Below are 15,141 nucleotides of genomic sequence, written 5' to 3'. Positions count from 1 at the left end.
ATACAGAAAATATAGGGGGGGTTTTCTATTGCTGCTGCAGATTAAAACAAATGAAGTGTTTCATTACAACACTAGTGTTGTTTGTAATTCAGAGGTGGAAAGCCGTTTGTGGTTACAAGGGCATTTATACGCCTAGAATTGGCTGCTTGCACCTCACTGAGCTAATGCTGGAGCACGACACAGGTGGAAAACAGGAAATACTAGTTTGTGGCTTCCATGAAAGTCCAGAAACGTGTCGAAAATGAATCTGAGCGCAAATAATGTAAGCTAATAAAGAGATAAGAAGCAGTGAAAGGTGCTGCTGCGAATGTCAAGCATGCATTATAAAGCAGACAAGCAGAGGCGCAACAGTAACATCTGTGCAGCTTCCGTATGGCATTGACAGAATACTCTAGAAAATAAGTTATTAAAGCAGGGAACAGGCAGAGCATCTGTCAGTGTTCCGGTTATAATTCATGCTGTCTGTCGCGGAAATGATAGCCACATTATCCACCTCCAAAACAACCCTTACCTTTTTCAGTCTTCCAGTCCTTTTTCTTTTTGCTCATGCTGCCGGAGTGATAAGACTTCGAAAGGCTGCTTTTTGATTGTGACAACCCCAGGCTCACAGTGAGTGGAGTTCCGGGGGATAAAAGAAAATAGAAACGTAAAGTGAAACAGCCTCTGGACGGTTGTCTCACCTGTGAAGCTGTCAAATTTCTATGGACCCCTTAGTAACGTCAACCTATCGTGATGGCGCCGTAAATTATGTGTGAGAATTCTGGCCACACGATTGGCTCAGAGGAATAAGAAAGTCGGCCTGTGATTGGTCTGTTGGAGCAGTCCATCACACTGTTCCAACGTTCAGAGTGGAGTGAGGGTAGGTTGTTTCCGGTGGTTCGTCCCTCCAGCGTGTGAGCTGGTTGGAGACTTGTGCCGGTGTTGTGCTGAAAAAATGTACCCAGGTAGTTTAGCTCGCTTTGAAAAGAACCCAGCTTATATAGGCAACATACGTTACCGAAATTATCAAGTCTATTATGACTCTTATGAACATGGATTAATGTATAACTTTTTAATGTTTCCAATACATTAAGTGCTTTCAGATTTTCTTCCTGAAATGAAGGGTTCTTTTTATGGACCACCACGTGTAAAAGTGCAATATACGTTAAAGTATTCCAAATAAAGATTACTGTCACGCTAAATCTGAGGTTATTAATTGATAGTCGAAATTTGAGAACTTGTTTTCACTTTACTGTGCTATTGGCTTCCACTTTCAAGGTTATCTTTTAAATTGAACTTTTAACATTCATAAAAGTTGCTAAGAACCTTCAGGGAGCCTGTAGAGAAAAGTTTCTACATTGTGTATTCTCATAAGTTTGCTTTTAACATAGACAATACAATTTATGTGAACTATGAGGGCTATATACCTAAAGGTTCTCTTAAACCTAATGCTTAAAGTGGTAGTTCTTCAGGGACCTTTTAGAAAATGTTTTCTGAATATTCTCTAATATAGTCCTGTGAAAGTTGAGAGTAGCTTTTAGGCATGCTCCAAAGATGACATTGTAAAGGTTTTAGATAACCTTTAGGGATCCCTGGATATTTCAAAGGGTTACATATAAGAGCATTACAGGCAACCCTGAGTATCATTTTCATCAGATTGTTATACAATAGCACAATGTACAACAACTCTTTGAAGAAAATTGAAAACATGAGTTACAACATGATTTAATTTCTATTTGGGATTAATGAAGTATGATTTAATTGGACTGAATTTGAATGGAATCCGAAGTAAATTTTGTTTCTATTCCATGTGACTATGGCTAACAAGCCAAGCAAATTACAGCATTTGAATTTGAGAATATTTATGTCATTCATTGTGATTATTGTTTATGGTTATTATTTAAACTGAATATGCTGATGGCATTTCTGTCCTTCCTATAGAGCTCAGGTCTGTTTCTCACAGGAGAGACTAGATCAGATCAGTCATTTGGACTGTTACATGTGAGAGGCTGGTTCCAGAGACCACCGTCTGTCATCTGTTGTGCTAGCACTGCTCTCATCCAGACCCATCTGCTCCTGAAACCACTGACATATCTGAGGATGGAAATTTTCTTTCATCTAGATTTTAGCTTGCCTGAATTCTGTCCAGATCTCACGCTAAAATATATTCAGGCTTGAAGCATGATATTGACAGAACAGTAGCAGTACATAAAAAACTAACTTTACAGATGGAACAAAAGCTCTTGACTTGTTGGGAATCACTGTATCTTAAATTTGCGTGACCTAATTTTCCCCAGTAACTTCTCAGTTTTGCAAATTAAAAGTATCTATCACACTGAGCAGCTATAAACAGAAAGTAACTAATTCTCATTTCCATGAACAGAAATTTCCTCTAGTTCTCATTTCATTTGATCCCACTTTGAGCGATATAGAAATATAAAATTACGTAATACTGTATTAATTCCATTTTGTCATCTTCTCTGAATAGAACCCATTATCAAATAATCAATTTAAACATAAAAACGAAGTCAGAATTGCATGTGAATTGTCCCTCAGTTGTGTGCTTTTTACTTCAAGCCACTAGATGTCAATCTTGTATCAGCTCAAACTGTGAGAAAGGGCATGAATGATCTTTCTCACAATCGTCAGTCTGCTGCTGTTATTCAAAACATCCACATCCTTAGAGTATAATACTTCTTTCAATCTCAAGATGTTGGAACTTTATTGAAAATTGCTAATTTCAGTAATTTGGTTCAAAAATATTTATGGATTTAATTTTAATGATTAAAAGTCTGAGAAAATTACATTACATAAAACCAATAGAAAAATAATTTTTGCATCAGTGACTACTTTAATAGTGAATAGTATTTTGAGATGTATTGTGCATTTTTAATAGTGTTAACCAATGTAATTTGACGAAATAAGGGTTAAAGTCTGCATGTTTTATGTAATTTGTGCATTACACTAATTAATTTCTTTTGACCTGTCTGTCTGTAATTTATTTTTTCAAACCTGTGAAAGGTCTGTATACCAAGAAATGACAGCATAGTGACTCTTCACCAGTGTTCCAGCCTGAATACGCAATGCCGTTTCCCAGCTGGGAACACCTCTTTCCTAGCTGGAAATGTAGTTCTTTGATTTATTTTTTGTACATTCAGAGTCATCTTTTTATGAATCAGGCATTTGTGTCATATGATGAGATTTAGTGGTAAGACCAACATGCAGACTGGGTTGTGAGTGAATAACACTGGAGTTGTGGGTTAATATGATGAAAGTTTATTATAAACAAAAGAGCAGACTTACAAAACAGGAGCAGCAAGGCATTACAGAGAAGAACAGAGGGCCAAGGAGATGACAGGTACGGAAGAAACTAGTGGAGAACAAAAGCAAACAGGGAGCATATATAAACAGAGGGAAGAGTGGAAATGACAAAAGAACCAGGAGAGCTAATTACAGGTAACCAGATGCAGGTGGGAAGAATAGTGCAGAAGAATAAGGCAATGATTAGTAGCTGGGCTCTGGTGAAGAATGGAGGAGTGAGGGGAGAAAATAAACCAGTCTAGGAAAATGTGAGAGGAAAATAACTCTGAAATCAATAAAACTGTAATAGAAAGGAACATAAATCTAAATGAGCAAAATCAAAACACAAACAAATCTACAAACTGAGCTGAGACAAGAAATAAACTAAATTGGCAAACAAGGCAAGAGAAAAATAAAATAAAGAAAAGATCAAAAGTAAGAAATAGCTTAAACCTAAAAGGGATCATAATTTTTTTTTCCAAAATGGATATCATGGTGGCAGGCTGGGGTTACAGCATGCAACGCTTGTATTGGAGGACTCTGTCATCGATGTTGACCTTTACCACATGTCTTCTCTCCTCTCTCATAACCCACCTTCATGTCAACCTACTATAAAATAAATGCCACAACAGTTTGTTCAAAATGTTTGACTGGTGATACAGGGTCTTCTGTTTTAACTGTAAAATCTGATGATTTAGCTAAGCTAATTTTGCTACCAGAACTGAAAGCTTTTGTCTTATCACATGAAGAAAAAGTCTATTTGCAACCAACCAATCACGTGCTTTCTATAATTCAATGCCCAACATGTCTTCCACAAATTAGTCAACTTTCTCTAACAGAGCTTTTTCTTCCACTCAACATTTCAGTATAATTCTCTTATATAACACTCTGTAAAAAGACAGAGTTTTTTTAAATAATACTTTCACACTTACCCTGTGGAAGGTGTCAATGACTGTCCGGAGTCTTTCCCATTACTGTGTACAACATAACATAACATTTCTGTCTTTTTAAAAAAGTTTAAGTGGTCTTATGATTTTTTGTGTGTGTGAAACTGTGAAACTAGCTATATGGCCTTTTAATCAAAATGAACTCATCTTGATGCTTGTCTATGTATTGATGAAAGTTTAATGTCAACTGAAGTACTTTCAGATTCATTAGATGACATTATTTCAGAGTAAAGCCTCTTAAGTTTAACCAAAAGAACAAACAATTAAAGGCTGAAACTTAGCTGCTTCCCTCCAGTCAGTGCTTCTGTCTGAAGGGCAGTTGCAAATACTCCAAACAGAGGAGGATCTATTTGTGTAAGTTTGTGTGGGCTGTTGTTATTGTCATGGATACAAGAAGATTAAAGGGACTGACTGCACCTACAAGTAACTTGGAAGAACATTGCCTCCTATTAGCTGTTGTTGTTTTGATATGCATGTCTGTCATTTCTCCACTTTGGGAAATTGCAACATAAAGCAATTACCTCAAGGAAAATACTCACAATTATCACCCACCTAAATGGTGCCCTGAGGCTACAGGAATTGTAGGTATGAAACTGATTAAATCTTTGTGTCCTTATGTCAATAATCACGGGGCAATTTAGGTCTTTTTGTACCGTTTGGCTTGTTTTCTGCAAAGAGATTACATCATAATCATGTCTCTTACAAAGTCAAGGCTTTACGCAGAACTATTTTCAACAGTAATTTGTGTTTTCCTTGACGCAGCTCACCCTGCCAGTGCCAACAATGGGCTTCAGTGGGTTTCGAAGGTTTTAATGCAGTGGCCTTCATTTGTGTCATGTTTATATAATCTTGCTCAGGACAAATAAATGGAGACAGGGAATCTTTCTCCCTCTAGACTTGATGAGGTTTAACAATAGGTTTTATGTACGCGGGTTTTCATTGTCTAACGCTCAGTTCCGTGAAAGTGTACAGATGTTAAAGATTTCCTGTTTTTTTGCTTTTTTCCACAGTTACATGTTTCACAATAAACTAATTTTAACATCAGACCAAGATAACCTGGCTAAATAAAAAAAAGACTGTTTTCAAATTATTTGAATTATAAAATGTATAAAGCTATCCAGACTAACCACTTCTTTTGAGAAAAAGTGAGCCACCAAAACAACTGGCTGTGTCCCTCCTGCAGGCAACAACTGAAATCAAGATTTTGTAATGTCTTGATTTATATTATTGAGGAAAATGGTTCAGACGACTTTCCAAAACATCCATTTTATCTTTTTAGCCACCAAAAGGTGGATAAAACATTGTTTTCTTTTGCTTATGCAGCCCAAGATGAGGCAAGTATCACAAATAGTACTTTAGATGTTGCTTTGGGTCCTTTTGTGACCTCCTGGTTGAGTCATTGGTGTGCTTTCAGAGTCAGTTTTTGTAGGCTGACCACCGTTGGGATGGTTCACCACATTTTCTCCATATGTGGATATTTGCTCTGACTGTGGTTCACTGGTTCATGCCATTTCTGGCGTTTCATGTAGAAACTTGCTTCATGTAGTCATGTCTTTAAGAAATCATCTAATTCTAAAGTGTGGCTAGTGAAACAGAACACGGTTTCAGTTTTACTAACATGGTGGTATTGTTAGGAAATCTTAATTTAAATGTGAGAAAAAAATAAAAATCATTAAATTTCACAGTCTAATACTTTTTCACAAAACATATGTAATATTCTAATTGTATGTCTGTATTGTTATTCATTTATTTTGACTTATTTTCACATCTATTTTCATTTTCAAAGGAACATTTTAAATATTTTCCCGTGTCAGAAGAACATTGGATATGTTTAGATTTTTTTTTATTTTGACAAAACATTTTAATGTTGTAGATAAGAGCAACAAAAAATTATATCAAAACAAATATAAATACTTCATCAGTAGTTTTCACCCAACAATGCCACATAAAACATTGTTGCCATGACACATTATATCAATAAGAAAACTATTATGAAATATGCCCTGCAAAAAAGAAAAAAAGTATAAAACAATCATAGGTTAAGTTAGTTACCTCTGAAGCATGAGTGCTGCATATATGGTTATGAGACGAGGTACCCCATGCGGAAAGACTCCAGTCTGGGTTTTCAACAAAGGACCTTCTTGATTGAAGGCAGCAGTGCTACCAATTGCACCGCTATGCAGCTGTCATGTTGGATATAAAATCAATAAGTGCAATAGATTTTAAAATGCAAAAAGTTACATTTCTTAACAGCAAACCCTTTCAACATTTACTGTTTTAATTTAATTTGTCACAAAGCATTTTTTACAGTATAAGTATTTATTTGCTTCCTATGGTAACGTTTAGAGGAAATATTCCACAATCATCTGCAGTTTTATTTTCTCTGTGAATGTTCAGATTCCTATTCCACATAATTATATTTAAAATTAAAAATACTTCCCACAAAATGTGTGTGGAAAACTTTGTTTCATTACCAAGTGCAATGGGGTATTCAATTTCTATTTCTACTTCATCTGTTTTTTTCTTTCGGTTCAATTTTCTTTTATATTTCAGGTTATTTTTTTATTCCCTCCGTTCTCTCTAGCTTTAAAATCTAATGGGAACACACTGCACTGCTCACTTCAGTAGAAGCAAGAGACATTATGCATGATCTGGGGAACTCTGGATACCTGGAGTTTCAAAAGAGCACAGACTGTAAGATTACAACAGGCAGTGCTTCCAAATCCCTTGCTCTACAGTTAGAAGAGTTTTGTGATAGCGCCACTCTGTCCAACCATGAAAACTCAACATAGAGTGCAGATTATTTTCTCCATCCCTCTAAATCAAACATTTCACTGTGCATCACAGTTCAGTGAGACATGTCATGCATTATGCTCATCTGTCTCACAGATGTGAACAGCAACTCACAAAGTCGAACAGAAATAGTCTGAATTGGTCATGAACTAGTCATTTTTCTGTGTGCGTGTCATGTTGTGTATGTGAAGACTTAATCTGACACACATCTGCAATCAGTATGCTTGTTTAAGTGTTCACACTCCTTTACTAAACCTTTTGAAAGCATTTGATCTTTCAATGATCTCGAAAGACGTTTTATTTCCCACTTATACAGCTGTTTTGACTGAATTTTCTTCATTTATGTCAGCGTTTCTTGTTGGGGCGCTTTGATTTTAATTCACTTATGCAGTTGTAGGATGAATTTGTCATGAGGCTGCATACATGCGAGTATGTTGGGTTACTGAGTGGTACTTTGTTTAGTCTATGTGCTCAGAATTGGTTTGAGGTTGGATTAAAAAAGCACCATGCTGTGAGGATTCTTTTCCTCTAAAATTCTTGTGGGTTCCAGCTTTGGCAAAAATATGTAGCAACTACTCCCTCTGTTTATTTTACTTCATTTAATAAAACCCCCATCCAGCCTGTCTCCTCACAGCAGAGCGTGCCTGCTCTCTGCCGGCTAAGAGCAGCGGGAATTTTCTTCTTGATCGCAGGGTGAACTGGAGTTGAATGGACTGAGTGCGGATTGATTGTTCAAAGCATGCACGCTGTGAAATGGGTCCCGACTGTTTAAGGTTTTATGTTTGTGCGAAGTTGGCCTGTAGTTTGACATTACCTTTCCTCCTGAAGCAACAGCACTTTTGCCCTGCTGTGTTTTGAACTTTGTAATTTATGTGTCTTCATTTGTTTATGTCATAAAAGAAATGAAGACATTTTAGCAATGAAACTGGAAGTCTCTGCATGCTGTAGATTTTAAGTGCATTACGGCTTTAGTAGCTGGCTTTCATTTGTAGCAGAGACGGCATGCTTCAGGTTTTATCCCATGAGGTAATTGATTTATTTTCATGATCCGTTGAAAATTGACTTCTATAATTTATGCTTCTAGTTTTGAGTTTTGAATTCCAGTGAGTTGTTTTGATGTGCATTTACATACATTCTGTTATGTGGTCATTTTATTCATATGTGTGCTTCCCTGTAGTATTTTTCCCTCAGTCTCCTGGCTCAAGTTCTCTTCCAGCTTCCATGCACCAGTTAATCAGACTCACCTGAAACTTCTCCCAATAATCATCCTGTTATTAAACTTCTATATTCAGTACTTCACTATCAGACTGTCCTGTTTCTTTGTGCGCGTTATGTTGTTCTTGTTTTGTTCTGGTTGCTTTGCCTGTCCCTGTGCATTTTTGTAAATTTGCTTTTGACATTAATTCATTTCCATAATGATTCCGCCTAATTTCCATCTGCTTTAATATTCACAAAAAAACCACACATTGTTTTATTTGGTTTGATTCTAATACTTCATTTAATTGCTTATTCATTCATCTTTTCGCCTCAAACTCACTGTGTCATGGTGACAAATTGTTTTCTACCCCTTTACATAAATGACTCAAATTAGGTATATATTTTGTTGTAGTGAGCAAATTGATACATGGAGATAAACATTTGAATAATTCAACTGTTTTCCATTTATATAGTATTGAACTGAGCATTTTCTCTAAAGTCTGTCACACCCTGTTTTAAACTTCTGTGTGTTTAGACCAATTGATTCCTACAAATGACATGCAACAAGGTCAATTTCTATTGCTAGACATTTGCTGAATGAGGAAATAAACAGTCAGCAAAAGGTAATTATGAAACTTATCCCTGGGAAATGAGTTCATGCATAGTCAGATGAAATCTGGTGCAAATCAAGTTGAAATTACATTAGATAAATGATCAATTATTGTGGTCAGTGATTGGTTTTGTTTTGCCCCCTCTCCATTCCCATGAGTAGTTACTGATCTCAATGAAGGCTGCCAACTTATTTCAGCCACCTCTTCAACTTTTTGTTTGAAAGAAACAGCAGGATGCTCATTCAGCACCTGATTGTCCATGGAATTGCTCAAAGGTAATCCAGCTCTCACGTTGTGACACTTTCTTTGCACCTCCTCAAACCATATGTCTCTTTATGGTCATGAACTACTTTCCTGAAGAATTCCTCAATACTCTTTCAAAGATATTCCAAAATTCCTCAACTACCATAATACCAGAAAAAAAATTATCTACAATGGTTTGTGTAAATATAGATATCCCTTACACTTTTCACATTGTCAATTTACAAACAAGAAAATGTCAATGTATTTTGTCAGAACAAACATTTTTGACCTACATACTCTTTATAGATGAAAAGCAACACTGCATTTCAGTCTAAACACACATAACTAACCCCCTTCAACAGCAACAAGCGAGTCAATAGGAAAATGAATGCAGTTACATACTGTCACAAAAGAGGAGACAAACACAAGCAAGAGAGGCGGAGATGGAAGACAATGAATAAATTAATGAAATAGTGAAAACTTACAAATAAAATGGACCTAGGTCCAAAAACCTCAAACCTTAAACTGAAGATGGTGAAACTAAGCTAAATAAATTTAAAAACAAACCAGGAACGATTGGAGGCACAGTTATAGGACAAACAAAACATGGTTGAACAGATGAATCGGCAAAGAACAATGAAAACAAAAATCAAAAAATCGGTGATCTTATATACTGTGTGGAAAACGCCACTGAATGCAGGTGATGTAATCATGGGATTAGCAACAGCTGTGGAGCAGAACAAACCAGCAGGCTGAGTGAAGACGAATAACAGCATCAAAGAAGCTTAACGAAACAAAGAAAAGACAAACCATGTGGAAAAGGCTAGCAATGTTCTAAGGGAAATAAATGCAAATCACAAAATAACACAAGAATAAAGTAAGAAACTATGCAAAGAATTAACTAATGGCTACAACTTACTAACTAGCAATAATGAACATAGGTACATTAACTGAATATGGAAAGACCTTTGAGCAATAATAAAGAACTCATAGTGATCAAAACACACACTTTTATGAAAACTAAAACTGAAACATCCAAGACTCACAACAAACAAAGGGCAGCAAAACGGTTGAGAGTGGGGCGAAGGTTCACTTCCCAGCAGGAAAACTTTAAATCAAGCGTTACCTCATTCTACCCTTCTGTGCCCTTTACCAAACTTTGGGTACTCAGGACCTCCAGCTTCTTGCCCCAGCACTGGTAACTTTCACTAAATAAATAAAGGTTCAACATTTCCAGTCTATCGTCTTACATTGGAAATCATTGAACCTTGCTCTGTTTCTCTTCAGATGAATTCCTTCTCCGTTGCTTTGTTCCTTGCCATCTACAGGTCTACTGAAGATTATTTTTTATACAATAAATTATTCTTTATACACATAAGATCTTTAATCTTACATGTAGTTTTTCGGTCCAACTAAGCTTAAAAACTGGATACCTTGGCCATGTATTATGTTTCTGATTATGCTACAGAGGCAAAAACACAAAGAACTCTCGCAATTTGACAACTGCCAGAGTCACTGAGCCAAGCTAGAATTTTCGTCTGTCAGATGTTAGCTGAATATTACAGATGAGGGTAAATTACAAAATATCCCCATCACCAAATTTATCATCCGAACATTTATTTCAGAATTCAAATTTCTGTCAAAGAGGTATTACGGGATTTATAAGTAGTATGGTCCCACTGTAATTATATTTGTTGTTTTTACAACAACATAGAAACTTTTCTTTAAAGAGTTTCTCCAGTAAATATGAACTTATAATGTTTTTTTTTGTTTGTTTGTTTTTTTACATTTAAAACATTCTTTGCTGGTATGTGTCTGCAGCTTGTGAGGTCATGACAGAGATCACATCAAATAAAACTGGATAGTGATCCTCTGCACACCATTAACAACAGCTTGAAGAAGTTTCCACAGAGACATTCTGGTATGCAATGTTGATGCTGTCCCCTTAAGGCTCATTGGCCCTCCTCAGCACACTGCACCCTCAGCCTCAGCCCTCTTTGAGTTAACTAGTGAACATTGCCCTTTCATCACTGTTGACTTGATCCAAAGCAAACACTGCACACACATTATGACAGAAGCAATAGATTTTTAATGTTGTCTAGCCTTTCCCTCCTGAGGCTTAACATGTCTCTGAGAAAGAATATGAACCTCAAGGCCCTTTTTGGGGCAAGATTATGCCCCATCTAAAATTGGAGAAAAAATAAAACCAAATTCCTATTAAGGTTTTCAAACCCATATGTATTTGGACCTTCCACAATGGCTCTTAATGCTTTTGGTTAAAATGGTGAAGAGCCAGTTAATTTTTTAAAGATATGATGATAAATGCAGATATGAGCAGTTTTTGAATATCAGTAATTTCACTTTTGAATTTCCACTACCAAATGATACCAAAAGTACAAGTAATACTTTTTAGATCTATCCATCCATTGTCTTACATGCTTATCCCTTGTGAGTTTGCAAGGGGTACTAGTGCCTATCTTCAGTGGCTGACGGGTGAGAGGCAGGGTACACCCTGGACAGGACACCTGTCCATTGCAGGGTAACACAGAGACAGACAAGACAAACAGTTATATATGCACTAAGGAGTATTTAGAGAGTTCAATCAACCTGACAGTCATGTTTTTGGACTTGCTGCAAGGCAACAGTGCTATCCACTGCGCCACTGTGCCACTGCACTTTTTAGATCTATTTTTTGTAATTAGTTTGTGGTTTATTTAAACATATTTTCCACAAATTTCAGAATGGAAGAAGAAAGTAAATCCATCATCATAACCTTTTGCAAAAATGTTATTTTCTTTTCTTTATTGAAAAACCTACAAATAGAAATCAAATGGAGATTCTTTAAAAATGACAAGTTCCAATAATAGATATTTATAAGGAATGAAAACCTATTTTTTTGAAAGGTCGTATAACGTTTGTGACTCTAAATGAGTTTTATGTAGTTGAACTGAGCTCATAAAATGGCCCATTGGGTTGTAAATGTCGCATACACAATTGCAGAGTAAATAATAATAATAAATGGAGAATATAAAAAAGAAGATAACATATTTTCTACCAGATAAAAACAAGGTTGCCCAAGTTTAGGAGATGGTGTACATATACAGAAGTGACAAATAAAAGCCTGCATTTATAAAGAAAATGTCTTTATATAAGAGAAGGAGAAGCAATGACAAAACTTGAGTCCCTCTATCTTTGTGGCAAAACAAATTATTGACTGCAATGACATCCTTGCTGTCAGAAGGATGCGTACTTTAGGATTATCACAACTACTTGCTCCATCGTTTATGAAATATACAAATATAGAACTCCAATATGTGCAGAAAAATTGTGGCAATTAAACATATCTACAATAAATATAAATTTTTCTTTGAAGCTGTGAAATTTCATACAAAAAATATGGAGTCACTACTTTTGGAGGACTTTGTTGCAAAAAACCCCCTCCAAAACATATCAAACTTTTCAGAAAAAAGCAACCAATTTTAGCATTCTGGTAAGGAAAAAAAAATCCAGTGACTTGAAAAGTATTTGTTGAGATTTTTCTTTTTTTGTGTGTGTTGTTTTCAAAGGGCATGAATGGTTTTATAGAGCACTGAAGCCTGAAAATGTTCTCATTTGGTTTTGAAAGACCAGCGTGGCATGATGGACCCATGTCATTAACCTTGTTTTATCATTTCAAGCCAAAATGTTAAATTGTATTAAGACCTGTCATTAAGTTGGCTTGTGTTTCTTGATGAAACATAGCAGCATTCATACTACAAAGCAAGTGCTGTGAAGCACTTTTGATTTGTAGCATGAGTGCTGCAGATGCAGTACAACCCTGAGAGAAGGCTCTTACATCATTTCATCTACTTGACCAGTGTAGATCCATAATTCATCACTGAATGCCATTTTCATTCAAGCCTACTTTCATACGGTGGCCGACAGGTGCAAATGCGCAGCAAAAGAGAAAACATGCAAACAAAAAAGAAGACACCCCCGAATGAAATGCAGCAAACAAAAAGAGAGACGCAAACACCCCCGAATGAAATGCAGCAAACAAAAAGAGAGACGCAAACACCCCCGAATGAAATGCAGCAAACAAAAAGTGTTGAAAACGGAAGTGCTCCAGACCACTAGGGGGAGTCAAAGAAAATAGTATTCATTTCTATGGGACCAGATGCAAGATTCAGAGAAAGAAATTTGAAAGAAAGTAAAGGTATCTCTCTGAATCTTGCATCTGGAAAGTGTGATTATTGTGAGAAGTCTGAAACAATAGAGCATGTTATTTTAGATTGTTGTAAGTATGAAGAAGAGAGAAGATGCATGCTGAGAGAGTGTGTAGGTATTAAAGAAAGGTTTAATTTAATAGAATTTTTGAGGAGAGATTTCGGGAGTAGACATATTCAAATAATTATTCGGTATCTTAAAAAAACAAAGCTATTTCATAGGATATGAGTAGAGCAAGTTGGGTGTGAATGTGTAAAGAATATCAAAGAGGGGTATATAAAGTTATAAGCAAGTTGGATAATATAAGCAGGTGTGTATGTGTGGGGGTATGTTTAAAGGAGTTAATGGAGGGAAAAGGTAGAAAGTGAAAGTTTATAGACCATCTCGAAACACACTCCATACTGGTAAGTGGCGGTAATGCTACTGTAAGTTTGTTGCCAACCGCCAATAAATACCAAGAAGAAGAAGAATCTTGCATCTGGTCCCATAGAAATGAATACTATTTTCTTTGACTCCCCCTAGTGGTCTGGAGCACTTCCGTTTTCAACACTTTTTGTTTGCTGCATTTCATTCGGGGGTGTTTGCGTCTCTCTTTTTGTTTGCTGCATTTCATTCGGGGGTGTTTGCGTCTCTCTTTTTTGTTTGCATGTTTTCTCTTTTGCTGCGCATTTGCACCTGTCGGCCACCGTACTTTCATTATATGAAAGTTGCGCTATCCCCAACGCCACCACAGCACACCCAATCTTTGTTTCTTTCAATGTTACCTTGTTTACTTCTATTTTAATTTTTCAAGATTGTTTATGCTTGACTATATCTGTCCCTCAGCTGAGTTCTTATAAACTGCTGCTTCTGTACATTTGTCTTTCATTTCTGACATATTGCTTCAGTTTTTCAGTCGTGACGCTTTGAAGTCTTCCTTGGTCTTAGTGTGTTTCCCTTCTCAGTTTTTTTTTCTTTTTCTAAACTCCAGACACAGCTGATAGGGTGCAGACAGAATCATTTTGAAACACTCAGTGTTGATTTACTTCTTAGACTGAACTTTAAAGTTCTTTCCACAGCTTCAATTGACAACTCTATTGTCAAGGCCAGTAAAGATATTTCTTTCAACTGGAGATTCGGTTAGAGTTTCAGGCATAAAATTCAGGCACAAAATCTGGAAGTTCAACTGTTAAATATAAAATTTCTATTTCTGTTACCTATGTTTTTTTTTTACAAGGTATGGGCATTTGATTGTAAGGACCTTTTATATGAAGGGGAAAAAAACAACCTAACTCACCATCATTTGATAGGAGTGTTTTTATCTTTTAATTTTATTTTTACCAAAGGTAGTACAACAATTAGCACATTAATTCCATGTCTTGATAGTGAATATTTTTATTATGTAATGTTCTCTTTGAAAAACAGTAAAAATAAAAGATGTAAATAGTTGGTTTACACTTCATTTTAAGCCAACTATTTACTATTTTTAAATATTAACTGAATTACAATGTTCTTTAGGGTCAGAAATAGCAGCAGGAATTAAAATTTGGTGAGATCTTTTTCATATTTAAAATAACAATCATAAAATCAGAAGAATTTCCTATGCTCCTCAACTTATGCTTGCAAATTATGTGCTTCCTGAAACCACTAGGGACATATCTGCTTCATGCTGATCCATTCTTGACTGGAAAAAAATATCTTGTATTATGAAGTATTGTGAGCCCATTGTGAGCCTACTCACAAAATTGTGAGAAGTTGACAATTTTCTATACTGTAAGGCAATGCAATTTTATCTGTATAGCACATTTTTAGTAAGATGGCAAGTCAAAGTGATTTACATGATTAAAAGGAAAATAAAAGAACAAATAAATGAAGACACTTAAATC

General features: G+C 35.9%; 1 protein-coding gene across 1 annotated transcript in view; it reads right to left on the bottom strand.

Moving 5' to 3' along the window:
* The window catches only part of macrod2 (MACRO domain containing 2), a 187,881-nt gene extending 187,147 nt beyond the window's left edge, over positions 1 to 734 (bottom strand). The window contains exon 1 of the mRNA XM_023327447.1: positions 512 to 734. Within this exon, the coding sequence (XP_023183215.1) occupies positions 512 to 548 (37 nt within the window). The 5' untranslated portion in view covers positions 549 to 734. The remainder of the gene's footprint in view (positions 1 to 511) is intronic.
* Positions 735 to 15,141: the final 14,407 nt, after the last annotated feature.

The sequence above is a fragment of the Xiphophorus maculatus genome, chromosome 22, assembly GCF_002775205.1.
Source record: "Xiphophorus maculatus strain JP 163 A chromosome 22, X_maculatus-5.0-male, whole genome shotgun sequence".
Classification (NCBI taxonomy): Eukaryota; Metazoa; Chordata; class Actinopteri; order Cyprinodontiformes; family Poeciliidae; genus Xiphophorus; species Xiphophorus maculatus.
This window is presented reverse-complemented; position numbering and strand designations above follow the sequence as displayed.